Below are 13,826 nucleotides of genomic sequence, written 5' to 3' on the forward strand. Positions count from 1 at the left end.
TGCAAGCACAGATGTCCATGAAAAAATAAACTGTTGAATTAAGCATGCACAGTCCTGGGACTGTCTACTTAATATTCATTTGCTCTACTTGTTTATTTATTTTGTTGCTTGCTATCAGATAAGCAGGGGCATCTGTCAAATATTTAGGAAAGATTTATGATTTAAAAACTTAAAATAGAGAAATTGTTACATATTAACTGATTTTGTTTAAAATGGGAAAATACTGTGGTTTTTCCATTTTAGAAGCAGAACTCATCTGTCCACCTCAAGGGACATCACCAGACAGGATGTTCCATAAGGACAGGCACCGTGCCGGGCACAGTTCCAGGCACTAAGTAGGCACTGTCCCTGAAACACAGATTGAGATCTTCTACGTTGGGGCATAAAGTCTAAGCTCCTTGGCATGGCCAAGGCAACCCTTCCATATCTCACCCCATCTTATCTCCTAGCCTCATTTGCAGCTACTGTTTGTTATCCCTATCACTTGCTCCAGCCATGCTGAGGACTTTGAATTGTCTGTGCTTTTACACATGCGGTTCTCGCTACTGCCCCCACCCCCAATGACTGATTTACAGATAAAAGACTACACATTCTTCAAGACCAAATTCAAATGACCCTTCTTTGAGGTGTCTTCCCTATCCCTCTGAGTTTCAACCTCTCCAAGGCCTTGCTCCTTTTGAGTAGGAGCAACATTACTGATTGTGGAATGGTCTGGCTGGTGGTCTGGGAGCTTCCTGCAATTGCAGTTGGAGTTCTTGTCATCCATTCTCTCTTGGGTCTCTGGAACTTAGCACAGGAGGTGACCTGCAACAGAAGCTGAGTGAATGTTTGTGGAATGAATAAGTGAAATTGCGAAGGAAGCAAAGCTTATATTTAGAAAACTTCAGACTCCCTACTGGAGTCCTCTTTACTCCTTTTTTGGTACCCTTTCCCCAACTGTAGACACTCCATACCCTTACACTGCCCATCATAGAAATTCACCAGGTTCTGCCATTAATGGCAATAGGCCAGGCTTCAAACTTTTCCTTCCCTATCCTAGCACACCTTACCCATCCTGTGTCCTATGCCACCCGATCTAGAATTTCAGATGAACCTGTGGTTCTCAAACTTTAGTCTGCATCAGAATTCCCTGGAGGTTTGTTAAAACAGCTTGCTGGGGCCCGAGAATTTGCATTGCTAATAACTTCCCAGGTGATGCTGCTGGACAAAAGACCATGTTTTGAGGACCACTGTAATAAACTAATGTAAAACCAGGAGCAGCAGGTAATATGCATAAAGGAATCACTAGTTCATTGTGACTCAGCCCCTTAACCCAGCCTCTGATGCTGTCAGCACGGTCTGGATTTGGTTGATTCCAGATCATCTTTCCTCTGCTTCAGTTTTTCCTCCTCCTCCAACTTTCTGGTCTTACTTTTCATATTGTTCTCCATCTTAGACCAACTCTACTGTCCTCTTTCTCCTTTCATAAAGCCACCGTTTCCAGACAAAGCCATTTCCTGAGTTCTTAGCCCCATTTCATTACCCTCTTCCCCTCCTTGCCCCACCCCCTCTCTGCCCTCTCCTTCCAGTCTTCCTCCTTCTCCTCTCTCCCTCCGCCCCCACAGCAGATTGACCTTTCAAAAGCCTGGCTCCAATTAGGGTTCACTCCTATCTAGCAGAAATAGCCATTTCCCCTCCCTGTGGAGTCTGGTTCCACAAACAACACATTGGCATGCTAATGACAGTCACCTGCTGGCCCAGGAAGTTGCTGCTTACTCCAGCTTCCTTAAGGACAATGAAAATGCCATACTTACATGCTCACATTCATTTATTCACTCAGCAAACATTGATTGACAACTGCCACACACTGTGCTGTGCTCAAGAAGCCCCATGGAAGACAGAACATATGCGTTCATGACAGTGCCCGAGAGTCCACAATGCCTCTTCATGGCGGGAATCTTTTGGTCCCACTCATCGATGGGGACAGAGCCACAAAGAAGAAATCCTCTTTCCTGTCTTGAAATGAACGTGATAATTCACACCTCTCAGTTATTGGCCCATTGCTTTGAGTGAGTTGAAGTATGTAAAGCCTGGAGCCCAGAGAGCTAAAGCCTACCTACGCACTACATACATGGGTACACATCTATGAAAGCACACACATGCTGGCACACACATTGACATGTGCTGAAATATACACACTGGTGCACACACCAACACACAATACTGGAACACACACCTTTACATATATACTATTACGCATACAGTACGAACATACACCAAAAATACACACTGAGGTGGCTGGGGCGCAAGGGTAGTTCAGTAGTAGAATTCTCGCCTGTCATGCAGGAGACCTGGGTTCGATTCCCAGTCCCTGCACTTCCCAAAAAGCAAACAAACAAGTAAAAATACACACGGACACACACATTGATAGGTACAAACATAGACACACACTCTACAAACACCAACACACACACACTGGTAGACAGACACACACTGACAAATAAAAATACATACCAGTAATCACATACCATACCCACACTGACACATACGAATGCACAGGCACTCATTCAACTCCGATCCACACACTGACTCATTAACCCACTAAACCCCGAGACCTGGGAGGCCCAGGCGCCAGGAGGGTTTGTAGCCACAGGCTGTAGGTCTTGGAGGGACCAAAGGACTGCAGGAGATTTGAAGTACTCACTTGGTGCCAGGCTGTGATGTCCAGCGTGCGGGTGGAAAAGGCCTCCCCGAGGTCTTGGGGTGTGCTGGGGGCTAACTGGCCGAGTGGGGGGCACACTGGCCAGGCATCAAGGATTACATGCTGAGGTGTCCTGGTCCTGGGGCCAGAATGTAAGAAGCTTTGGTCACTGGGGAGCACGAAGGCGGGAGGGGAAGTACTGCCCTCCTGGTTCCGCCTCGGCCCTCCCCCCAGCTTTGGGTCGCAGCTCTCAGCTCAACCTTCCAAATGAACCGCCCAAACCCGGTGTCTAGATTGAGCTAGTGTACACCACGTACACTACACCCCAGCCTTTGCCCACCGTGCAAGAGGCCAGCTACCCCTCACTCCCTGCCCCCATCCGGTCGGGACCCAAGTCTTCCAGAGGTTCTTCAAACACAGTTCTGCTCCCCAAGTGTTGCTGTCACCTCATTCAAGAACCCACGCCACCCCCAGGCCCTGCCCCAGAGCCCCCTTTGGGCCTGGCAGGTTCCAGCCATTCCTCTTCCCTCACGTCGCCATTTGCCCTGAGGGCCTGCACTGTCTGTCACACAGAATTCTTCTGCACTGGTTCCTGAGTGTGCCAGCGCTTCTCTTTGGGCCCCTCCTGAGTCTCCAGCCTGATGATGGATATCCATTGGACATTACTGTCACTACTGCTACTTCCCTTACTGTCTCTTCTCTTTTCTGTCCTCCTCCCTCCCACCCCCACATCTGAATTCTCTTCCCTCCTGTTCAATTCTATTCAAGAAACACTCGTTATTGGGTGCCTCCTGGATGCCAGGCCCAGAGCCGAATACTGGGGATGCATTTTGCAGAGTCCTTGTTCTCCAGGCAGACACTGTATAAAAGGAACTCCCTGACAGAGTGTGAGAAGCACTGGCTTGGTAGGTGGAATCAAATGCCAGGAAAGAGCTTCTCATTGACACCCCATTTCGTTGCCTCCCTTCCTTCTCCAGAGGCCCCGGCCCTTTTCTCTTCCTGGTTTCAGCTTTTCTTTCCTCCCTTCCACCTCCCCGTAGGCCTGCTCGAGCCTTGGACCATGAGGGTCACCTCCCGCTCCCTATCTGACTCCCACCCACCCAGCGGACACGGATTCCCATCACAGGCACGGATCCTCCCAAGACCAGGGAATCTGCCCCCCCCTTACCCCGCCTGCCCTCCCTTTTGAGGATCTGAGTGGTGTCCCGCCTGCTCTGGCCTCGGGCGCGCCAAATTTGCCAGGGTTCGCCAGTCACAGGGAGCCAGCAAGGGGCCACTCCCGGGAGAGAAGGCAGGGCGCCAGGGCTGGAGAAGTGTGGAGGGCAAGAGAGAGGATCGGCGGTTGTCCAGGAGGAAAAGGATAGCAGGCAGGCACCGTGCCAGCTTTTCAGAGTTTCTCCTCTCCCTGCACGGCCCGCCGCCTTGTACCGGGCTGACCGACGGTTAAGGGGAAATCAGGGGGCGGGATAAAGAGACTTGGAGGCCCCTTTGGTTAACCTGTTCCCCCGCCCCCCAATCTCGCTTGCTGGAGCAGGGGTCTTTCATCCCCTGCCCCTCCTTTGAGACCCCTGCCGCCGACCCGGCACTAGGTAGGATAGGTCCCGGGAGCCTCCACTGCCTACGCTGAACGTCCAGGGCTTGGTGGGGGAGAGAAGGCGTTGGGTCAGTCAGTATTAAGGACCCAACGGTAGTGAGAGCCCGGTTTCTCGAAATTACCGCCCACAGCACCCAAGGCTCGGAATCCCCAAGGCTGAAGAGGTGTCTCAGGACTCCTGGCCTCAGACTCCGCCTGTCACAGTTCAGCTGCGCGGCAGCAGTGCGGCTTCCCCTAACGGTCCCCTTTCTAAGCTCTGCTGTGGAAACGGCAGGTGCCGCAGCCCCCCACCCCCTCGGGCCTCGTTCGCGCTCTGGGGCCCTGGAGAGGCGGGAGAAAGCAGCGGGACTCCAGAGGTGGGAGCTGGTATCCAAACACCCCGAGATCTCGGTGGGGGGGGGCGCGGGGGGCGGGGAGGAGGGAGAGGAAGATTGCAGAGCTCGGCCGCCGCGCTGAGCGCGGGAGGGGGGAGGGGCGGGGCGGGGCGGGGGCTCCCTCCTAGCTCCCGGGGTCTGGGGGGACTCGGGGATGTAAGGCGAGAGCTGGGGTCAATTGGGCTGAGGACGGGACGTACCACGGAGCCCAGTGGCGGGGGGTGGGGGCAAGGGACGTGGTCACCGAGGGGAGCCCCCGCCCCCCTTCTCAAAGGCCTATGGCTGGGGCTGCAGGGAGAACTGGGGCTAGGCTTGCCCTAGGGGGAGGAGGCGCGTTAAATCCGCCCCCTCCCCATAACCCTCCTTCTGAGGGGGTAGATGATAGAGGGGAGGTTGGGGTTGGAGCAGCAGTCAGGGGGCCCCTCCCTCTCTCTCTCTCTCTCACACACACACCCCCACTGGACTTGGTCGCGCCCGAAGTGTAACACTTTCTCTTTGTCGGAGGAGCACCCGCTGTTTCCTGTGCTGTAGCTCGGGTTGCTGCGGCGGCCGTGGCAGCCCTGGCGGACGCAGGAGCGATGGCAGCGACCGATATAGCTCGCCAGGTGGTGAGTGCTGGGCTTGGGTGCCAGCGCCCAGTCTGGGGGTCTGGGCAAGGCGGAGGGGACCCGGCTACCGCCAACGCCGCTGGGGGGAGGGCAGTGGGCAGCATCCAGGAGCCGAGGCACAGCGAGACTTTTGTTCCTAGGGTCAGCGGCTCGGTCCCCCAGCCTGTCCCTGAGAACGGCGGTGGTAGGCGGGTGGGGAAGGCGGCGGCGGGACGGGGATGGGGGTGGGGGAGTTGGCAAAGGTTGCGAGCCAGCGACTGGACTTGCGTTGCCCTAATAGCTGCAGTAGGCGCCACCCGCCTCTAGCTGCAGCTGCCGCCCGGCTTCTGGGGCGTTGCGGAATGAATGGCCGCACGGACCGCCAAGCCCTCCGGGTCCATGGCACCTTGGCCTTGTTTCCTCAGACCGTCCCGCCACTCCTCTGAGCAAGGCTGCCCGCCCGGACCCAGGCCTCCTCAGGGAGGGGGACACTCGGCTGGGGTTAGCTTGGGCCAGGAGGGGTGAGTGGTGTGGGGGGCGGGGAAGTGACTGGCTGGGGTAGGATTTCTCCATATGCATTACATATGTGACTGCGTCTGTGTGCTTGTATCTGTGTGTGCACGCGCGCGCTCTCGCGCGTTCCCGGGCGGGCGGTGGTGCCTGGGTTCTGTCTGTGACCCTAGACGAGTCTGCCTGTTTCTCTGAGTGTGCATATGTGTGTTCACCTCCAGGGTGTGTGTCCGTGTGTCCGGACGCCTCTCTTTGTGCTGGTGCTGTGTGCCTCTGGGTCCTGTTTGTGCATCTCTGTGAGGTGCAGTTTGCTGGCCTGTAGGTGACTGACTGCGTATTTTGGCATGTTTCTGAGCACCCGACCCAGGTTTTGCGGGCCTTCTGGGGGCCTGTCTCCAGTGCGTGTTAAGTGTATCTGGGCTTGTGTGCCAAAACCTGTGGAGCTGGCTTCCTTCCATGGGGACGCAGGAAAATAACTGCGAGACGTGCAAAAGCGGTTCCGACTGTTTTTGTTAGCAATCGACTCTGGGAAAAAGACGTCTTCATTTATAGAACTGAAGTTTTCCAAGCCGGAATGTGAAGAGAAGTCATTGAAGTAACTGAGGCTCCATGGTTGTTTTTTTAGACCAGAAGTTTGGTTGCAAAGGAAAGGGATGATTGCATTTGGGAGAAGAGGTTCCAATTCATCCACGTTGCCTGGGATTTTAAGAATTAAAACAATTAATCCAGAATTACCAGCACACTGAGGTGAGGGAGGAGAGTGAGACAGAGATAAGTCAAATTCTATGACACCAGATACTACCTGATGAAAATCTTTGAACCACAAAATTTTTTTAAAACCTTGTGGCTGGCTTATGTAGGGAAATAGTCCATGCAATACACTTCTGGCATACATAAATATATATTTCCACAGCCTCTAGGTAATTGCAGTCATTGAAATTGATTTGTTTTCAAAACGTGAATCCAAAATTGGGTAGTATTTTCTCTATAGGATATGTATGAATTTATTCCACCCTCTTACCCTGGTTTAGAAGGGCAGGATTATTTCTTTAGAACCTCCCCATCCCAGGGAACCCTCAGCTCAGAGCTCTTTATTCAGTCCTGATGTGGAAGGTCCAGGAGTAGATAGGAGACAATGCTCTTTTTTTTTTTAAATACGATTTTACAGAGATATATTCCCATACCAAACAAACCATCCAAAGTACACAATCACTGGCTCAATAGTATTATCACATAGTTTTGCATACATCCCATGATCAATATTAGAACATTTTCATTACTCCAGAAAATAAATAAAAATAGAAAATAAAACCCCAATCCTCCCACTCTTCTTATCCCCGCCCATTATTGACTCATAATCTTGGTATGGAACATTTGTTTTTGTTGATGAAAGGATATTAAAATATTACTGTTAACCATAGTCCATAGTTGGCACTAGGTACATTTCCCCCTACTATTAACTCAGTGTAATAGTGTAGTACATTTGTTCTAGTTCATGAAACAACTTCTTTTCTATTTGTACAGTTAATTACACACATTGTCCACCACAGGATTCACTGCGTTACACATTCCGAAGACATAATGCTCTTTAATAATGGAATTTGAGAGAATTTTCCCCCCTTCCTTCCAAGGTTGGCACTGAAATATTTGTATGTAGTACTTTAGTGTTTTAAGGCATCCAAGAGTGCTTTTTCTGCTCCTAGTTACCTGCATTTTAGAGATGGCATAGCTTAAGCAGAGGAATTAGTCTCTTAGATCACATTTGCTCCATCCTTAGTGACCAAAATTGACACGAATGATTTTTCTTGTCCACGAATGAATTTGCATCGACCAGTCTGTACTCTCTCGCCAGGTCCTCTTCCTTGGAGTGAATTGTAGGGCAGATATTGCATAGGGGAACATTCCAGAAGGCTGTGTTTCACCTTAGGTACAACTCAGGCAATCTGGATATCCCCTTTGTTCTGCAGATTTGGGGAGTGGGGATTAGGGCCATATGGTTTGCTTTTCATGGTTCCAGGCTGGTCTGGCTGGACTTGCCTTATTGTATGATAAAGTATATAATTGTATGCCAGATTTTGAAGATGAAAAAGCAGCCCAAGCACTTGAGACCTTGTTATTGTGATAAGTGGGTTTCTGGGAAAACTGACGTCACTCTCCATGCCTTCCTCCTTCAGCCAGTGAAGCTCTTGTTTATGTGTCATTTGTCTCTGCTTTCCTCTGTTTCTGCAAGAAGTTGTAATTCAGCAGGGAAAGATGGAATTGTCTCAAGAAACCTTGGATGGCTGTTTCCTGCTTGATTCTTTCAAGGAACACGTATCTAGGGTTGGAGAAGAGAAGACCAGAGTATAAACCTAAATGTGCCCAGTTTTGGAGTCCTTTTTAATGAATTCTGAAACGTACTGCCATGCAGCCAAGTAGTGCCCTGGGTTGGCCTGGGGCAATAGCCCTGGTGTAAGGTGTAACTGCTTACCAGCTGGAAGAGGAGTGCTGCTGCATTCTCATCTTGCTATTAGATGGCAGTTATCCTTTGACTCCCCTAGAAGCTCCCTACCACCTCACACACTAAAAGTAATATTATTCTCCAAAGCAAGGAAAACAAGACATTTTTTTCAAAATAAAAAGTCGGGGGAAATTACAGTGCCTCCCAAGTACACATGGAGTTTGCAGTGTAGTGGTAGAGGCAGACACAAATCACCATGTAATTATAATTGTGATAAGTCCTACAAAAGAGAATTACTGCCTGCTATGAGAACTCATTACAAGGGGACCTAATCCAGCAGTGGATGGGGCGCGCTGGGTGTCAGGAAAGGCTTCCTGAGGACTTCTAATAGGAAAGGGATACGTATGAATGTGGGTGGGACCTCACTTCTACTACTGGGCTGGGAACATTTCATTTGCTAATTCACCACTTTTATTTTCATTCATTCCTTCAACATATATTTACTGGGCACTGACTCTGCCAGGCCCTGTGCCAGGTGTTGGGGATATGGCGGTGGCCAAGGCATACAGGAACTCTGTCCTCTCAGAGCTTCCAGATGAGAGGCAGGAATGAGCCCTATTTCCTCTTCCCATCCTAAATCCTGATAATGTGATTCCTAGCAGTGTTCTTATTACTGAATCTGCATTACAGAGGAACAGTTTTATCTGTGTAGTATAATGAGATTTTGATCTGCAGTCTTGTGCATAGCATTTACTTTGTGAAGCTCTGCTGTACATTTTCTATTAATTGCTGGCTTTGTTACCCAGTGTGGCCCCTCCCTTTGCATGGTATCAGGGAGCAAACTCGTTGCATTAACCTGAGCAAAACTAAATAGGAAGATAAACCCCCTGGAAAGAGGCGTTCCAAAACGAAATAGGACTGATTTCTGGACTTTCCTGGGTTTCCAGAGTCTCAGAGCTATAGTTCAATATTAGCATGAACAATTGAGAGGGGCTTTCAGTTGCATGTACATTAAAACCACAGAGAAAGAGAGAGACCGTGGATAAATGTAACGTGTTTCTTTGAACTATCTCAAAATGCTTCCAACTGTATGATTTCATTTCCCCCAGCAGCTTCCTGGACAAGTATTATTTTTCTCCTCATTTTATGGGTGCAGGGAGACCAAGTGACTTAGTCCAAAATGTTATTGCTGGTCAGTGGATGAAATAATGAAATGCCTACCAGATAACACAGATTCATTATTTAAAACAAAAACAACTCTGACCTTTTCATGGTGTATTTCTAAGAAATAAAAATCCTGCCATGCTCTCTCTTCCCCCTCTTCTCACTGCACTCCCCCATCCCAGCACACTCATAGGGGTCAGAGAAGAGTTAACTTGGGTGCTTTGGGACTCTCTGATGTTAAAAAGATTCTCAGTTTAGAGCCTCGGGAGAAGATGGCGGCTTAGTAAGACGCGCGGGTCTTAGATCCTCCTCCAGAAAAGCAACTAAAGAAACAGAAACAATACGAAACAGCTCCCGGAGTCACGACAGAGACCAAAAAAGACAGCGTACCCCATTCTGGAACGGCTGAACGGGTAGGGAGAATCCACTGCTGTGAGATACCCGAGGGGTGCACGTTTTCCCGGCTGGGGTGGCTGGCGTCTGGGGTCCCCTCCACGCACGTGGCTCCCCGGTCTGACTGGGAACATTGGATAGCGGGGCCCTCCCGTCACGCTTGGCGTCTCGGGCCAGCTGGGCAATTTGGACCAGCACCCCCCAAGCCACGGCCAGCGACCCCCGCCTCCACGCGCGGTTTCCCGGGCCGACTGCCCCGCAGACAAACGACTGCCACGAGCGCCACCTACTGGGCAGGAAAAGAAAAACAGAGCCCAGAGATTCCACAGAAAAACCTTTCAACCAGCTGGGTCCCACACCCAGGGAGATCTGATCAAATGCCCAGACACCAGCAGAAAATAATGGATGACGCTCGGAAAATTGAAGATATGGCCCAATCAAAGGAACAAACCAATAGTTCAAATGAGATACAGGAGCTGAGACAACTAATGCTGAATATACGAACAGAAATGGAAAAACTCTTCAAAAACCAAATCAATAAATTGAGGGAGGACATGAAGAAGATATGGGCTGAACAAAAAGAAGAAATAGAAAATCTGAAAAAACAAATCACAGAACTTGTGGGAGTGAAGGACAAAGAAGAAAAAATGGAAAAAACAATGGATACCTACAATGGTAGATCTAAAGAGACAGAAGCTACAATTAGTGAACTGGAGGATGGAACAACTGAATTCCAAAAAGAAACAGAAACTATAGGGAAAAGAATGGAAAAACTTGAGCAGGGAATCAGGGAACTGAATGACAATATGAAGCGCACAAATATACGTGTTGTGGGTGTCCCAGAAGGAGAAGAGAAGGGAAAAGGAGGAGAAAAACTAATGGAAGAAATTATCACTGAAAATTTCCCAACTCTTATGAAAGACCTAAATATACAGATCCAAGAAGTGCAGCGCACCCCAAAGAGAATAGACCCAAATAGGCGTTCTCCAAGACATTTACTAGTTAGAATGTCAGAGGTCAAAGAGAAAGAGAGGATCTTGAAAGCAGCAAGAGAAAAACAATCTGTCACATACAAGGGAAACCCAATAAGACTATGTGTAGATTTCTCAGCAGAAACCATGGAAGCTAGAAGACAGTGGGATGATATATTTAAATCACTAAAAGAGAAAAACTGCCAACCAAGACTCCTATATCCAGCAAAATTGTCCTTCAAAAATGAAGGAGAAATTAAAACATTTATAGACAAAAAGTCACTGAGAGAATTTGTGACCAAGAGACCAGCTCTGCAAGAAATACTAAAGGGAGCACTAGAGTCAGATACGAAAAGACAGAAGAGAGAGGTATGGAGTAAAGTGTAGAAAGAAGGAAAATCAGATATGATATATATAATACAAAAGCCAAAATGGTAGAGGAAAATATTATCCAAACAGTAATAACACTAAAAGTTAATGGACTGAATTTCCCAATCAAAAGACATAGAATGGCAGAATGGATTACGACCCAGCAATACCACTGCTAGGTATCTACTCAAAGGACTTAAGGGCAAAGACACAGACGGACATTTGCACACCAGTGTTTATAGCAGCATTATCTACAACTTCAAAGAGATGGAAATAGCCAAAATGCCCATCAACAGACGAGTGGCTAAACAAACTGTGGCGTATACCTACGATGGAATATTATGCAGCTTTAAGACAGACTAAACTTATGAAGCATGTAATAACATAGATGGACCTAGAGAACATTATGCTGAGTGAGTCTAGCCAAAAACTAAAGGACAAATACTGTATGGTCCCACTGATGTGAACCGACATTCGAGAATCAGCTTGGACTATATCATTGGTAACAGAGACCAGCAGGAGTTAGAAACAGGGTAAGATAATGGGTAATTGGAGCTGAAGGGATACAGACTGTGCAACAGGACTAGATACAAAAACTCAAAAATGGACAGCACAATAATACCTAAGTGTAATGTAACTAGGTTGGAACACTGAATGAAGCTGCACCTGAAATATGGTTTTTTGTTTGTTTGTTTGTGTGTTTGTATCTTTTGTTTTTGTTTTTTTCTTTTTCCTTTTTATATATATATATATTATTAGTATTATTATTTTAATTCTCTTCTCTATATTAACATTCTATATCTTTTTCTGCTGTTTTGCTAGTTCTTTTCCTAAATCGATGCAAATGTACTAAGAAATGATGATCATACATCTATGTGATGATACTAAGAATTACTGAGTGCATGTGTAGAATGGAATGATTTCTAAATGTTGTGTTAATTTCTTTTCTTTTTTTGATTAATAAAAAAATTAAAAAAAAAAAAAAAAAAAAAACTTAGCCTCAAAAAAAAAAAAAAAAAAAAAAAAAAAAAAAAAAAAAAAAAAAAAAAAAAGATTCTCAGTTTAAATTCAAGATAGCATAGTCATGGGTTGTGTGGGTTTTCTTTTTTTTCCCCCATATTGCTTTAAATAAAAATCTTGGAGCCACCAGCCATGTAATGATGGATTATTTTAAGTAACAACTGGAGTGGGGGTGCAGAATAAATTAGAAACACAGACCCTTCCTCCTCAGATTGGCAGGAGGAGGGTTCTACTGTCAGGATTTGAAACTGTGGGTTTCTCTGTCACCTGCGCAGAGGAAGGAGGCCACATGCTCAGGAGGGTGAGAAATAATGTTATAATATTGTTTAGTGTCTTCTCATTAGAGCCAGCCATCTACTGAATAATGCAGCGTGCTCTCAGCCGGCCCTGGAGTTGGGTCGTCCGTTCTGCTCACTTAACGGGAACTGGGGGAAAGATTTGCAGGCCCGCTCAGGGACAGGACTCCAGGCTCAGGTTTCTCCTGCCCGGGCCCTTTCTGACCCTTAAGGACGGCCCTTGGGTAACAAGAGCAGAACTCTGCTTTCACAGTCCTGATGAGGTGTGAGGTGGTGTTCAGTTTCCTTCCATAGCTGAGGCCCCCAGCTCTGAACACTGACCCTGAGGCAGGAGCTGTTTTTTTTCAGATCCCCGTTAAACAGGACCAGATGGAAACAGAGGTAAATTCGGGCTCCCCAGAGGGCAGTTGGGCATTCACCCAGAGGCCTCTGGGTAAATTTCCTTTTTCTTTTTTTTTTTTTTTTTAACAGACTGGAGATAACAATGACCAGAACACCTAGGATACTCTGTTTAAATAGCCTGGATTGAGGGGAATATATTTTGCTTTCCGGGAAAGTTAACTCACTCTGATCAGGGATCATCCTTAACGGAGGTGGAGATGATTTACATAGAATCTGGCTTGTTGGGTAAGGAGGGGCTTGTTAGCCCTGGTGCTCTTGAGCAGAGCCAAGATCTCTGGCTCAGGCTGAGGCTTGGGGCAGAGTCAGAAAAGGGGGAATAATAGGAGGGAAAAGTGGGAGAGTGAATGGAGAGAAGGCACAGGAGACCCTCATAACATTCATTGTCTCCCATGAGCGAGAGCTACCTTGGCGAGGTAGTATTCCTTGATGCTTCTCCCTTCAACTCGAGTCAAGGCAAGCTTAATGTGCCAGAATTTTAGCAGCGTAAAGAAATATATCTGCCACTTGAATCAGCTTTTCCATTGGAGAATGGAAGTCTGCTTGCCAGGGGCCTGGGTACCACTCTCTGCCACTAAATTACTGTGTGACATGGGACCAGTCACTTGCTCTCTCTGAGTCTCTGTGTTTCCCCTATTATAAGATGAGTGGGTTGCATTCGGTGATCCTTAAGGGCATTTCCAGCTCTAACATTGTACTGTTCTTATGTTTCCTTGTTCTTCAGTCTAATTTCTTTTAAGTCCTTTCCTGCTTCCGCTTCCGAGTGAGGTGGCAGCACTTAACTCCACCCCTTCCTTGTTTACACTGCGTGAGAACAGAGTTGTACAGAAGGCAAGTCTATGCTTTTAGCTCAGCGGGGTGTCTGTAAGTGGAATAGAAACAATCCTTCATATATTGCCTGTCCATGTAGGTATGAATAGCCAGTGGGTTCCTGTAAAGGTACCTGACAGCTGAATTTTTGTCTACCCTTTTAAATGCACTAAGACAGTTGGCTACTTAATGGAACCCTGCTGTGAAATCTTTTACAGA

General features: G+C 47.7%; 1 protein-coding gene, 1 long non-coding RNA gene and 1 other non-coding gene across 7 annotated transcripts in view; 2 read left to right on the forward strand and 1 right to left on the reverse strand.

The window, feature by feature from the left end:
* Positions 1-393: 393 nt before the first annotated feature.
* Positions 394-4,905, reverse strand: LOC143670746 (uncharacterized). 3 transcript variants are annotated; one of them, XR_013169447.1, is made up of 3 exons: positions 4,849-4,905; positions 2,684-2,819; positions 394-804 (listed from the first exon to the last, which is right to left on the reverse strand). It is a non-coding gene; the product is annotated as an uncharacterized LOC143670746 (long non-coding RNA). The 3 variants fall into 3 exon arrangements; XR_013169446.1 differs by lacking the exon at positions 4,849-4,905 and adding an exon at positions 3,849-4,015; XR_013169448.1 differs by lacking the exons at positions 394-804; positions 4,849-4,905 and adding exons at positions 1,789-1,995; positions 3,849-4,015.
* On the forward strand, positions 2,285-2,355 carry TRNAD-GUC (transfer RNA aspartic acid (anticodon GUC)). The gene has a single exon. It is a non-coding gene; the product is annotated as a tRNA-Asp (tRNA).
* SEPTIN6 (septin 6) overlaps positions 4,820-13,826 on the forward strand; it is a 72,112-nt gene continuing 63,105 nt past the window's right edge. For all 3 annotated transcript variants that reach the window (XM_077145695.1, XM_077145697.1, XM_077145694.1), the window contains exon 1: positions 4,820-5,256. In XM_077145695.1, the coding sequence (XP_077001810.1) occupies positions 5,227-5,256 (30 nt within the window). In that variant the 5' untranslated portion in view covers positions 4,820-5,226. The remainder of the gene's footprint in view (positions 5,257-13,826) is intronic.

Source organism: Tamandua tetradactyla, chromosome X (genome assembly GCF_023851605.1).
Source record: "Tamandua tetradactyla isolate mTamTet1 chromosome X, mTamTet1.pri, whole genome shotgun sequence".
In the NCBI taxonomy this organism is placed as follows: domain Eukaryota; kingdom Metazoa; phylum Chordata; class Mammalia; order Pilosa; family Myrmecophagidae; genus Tamandua; species Tamandua tetradactyla.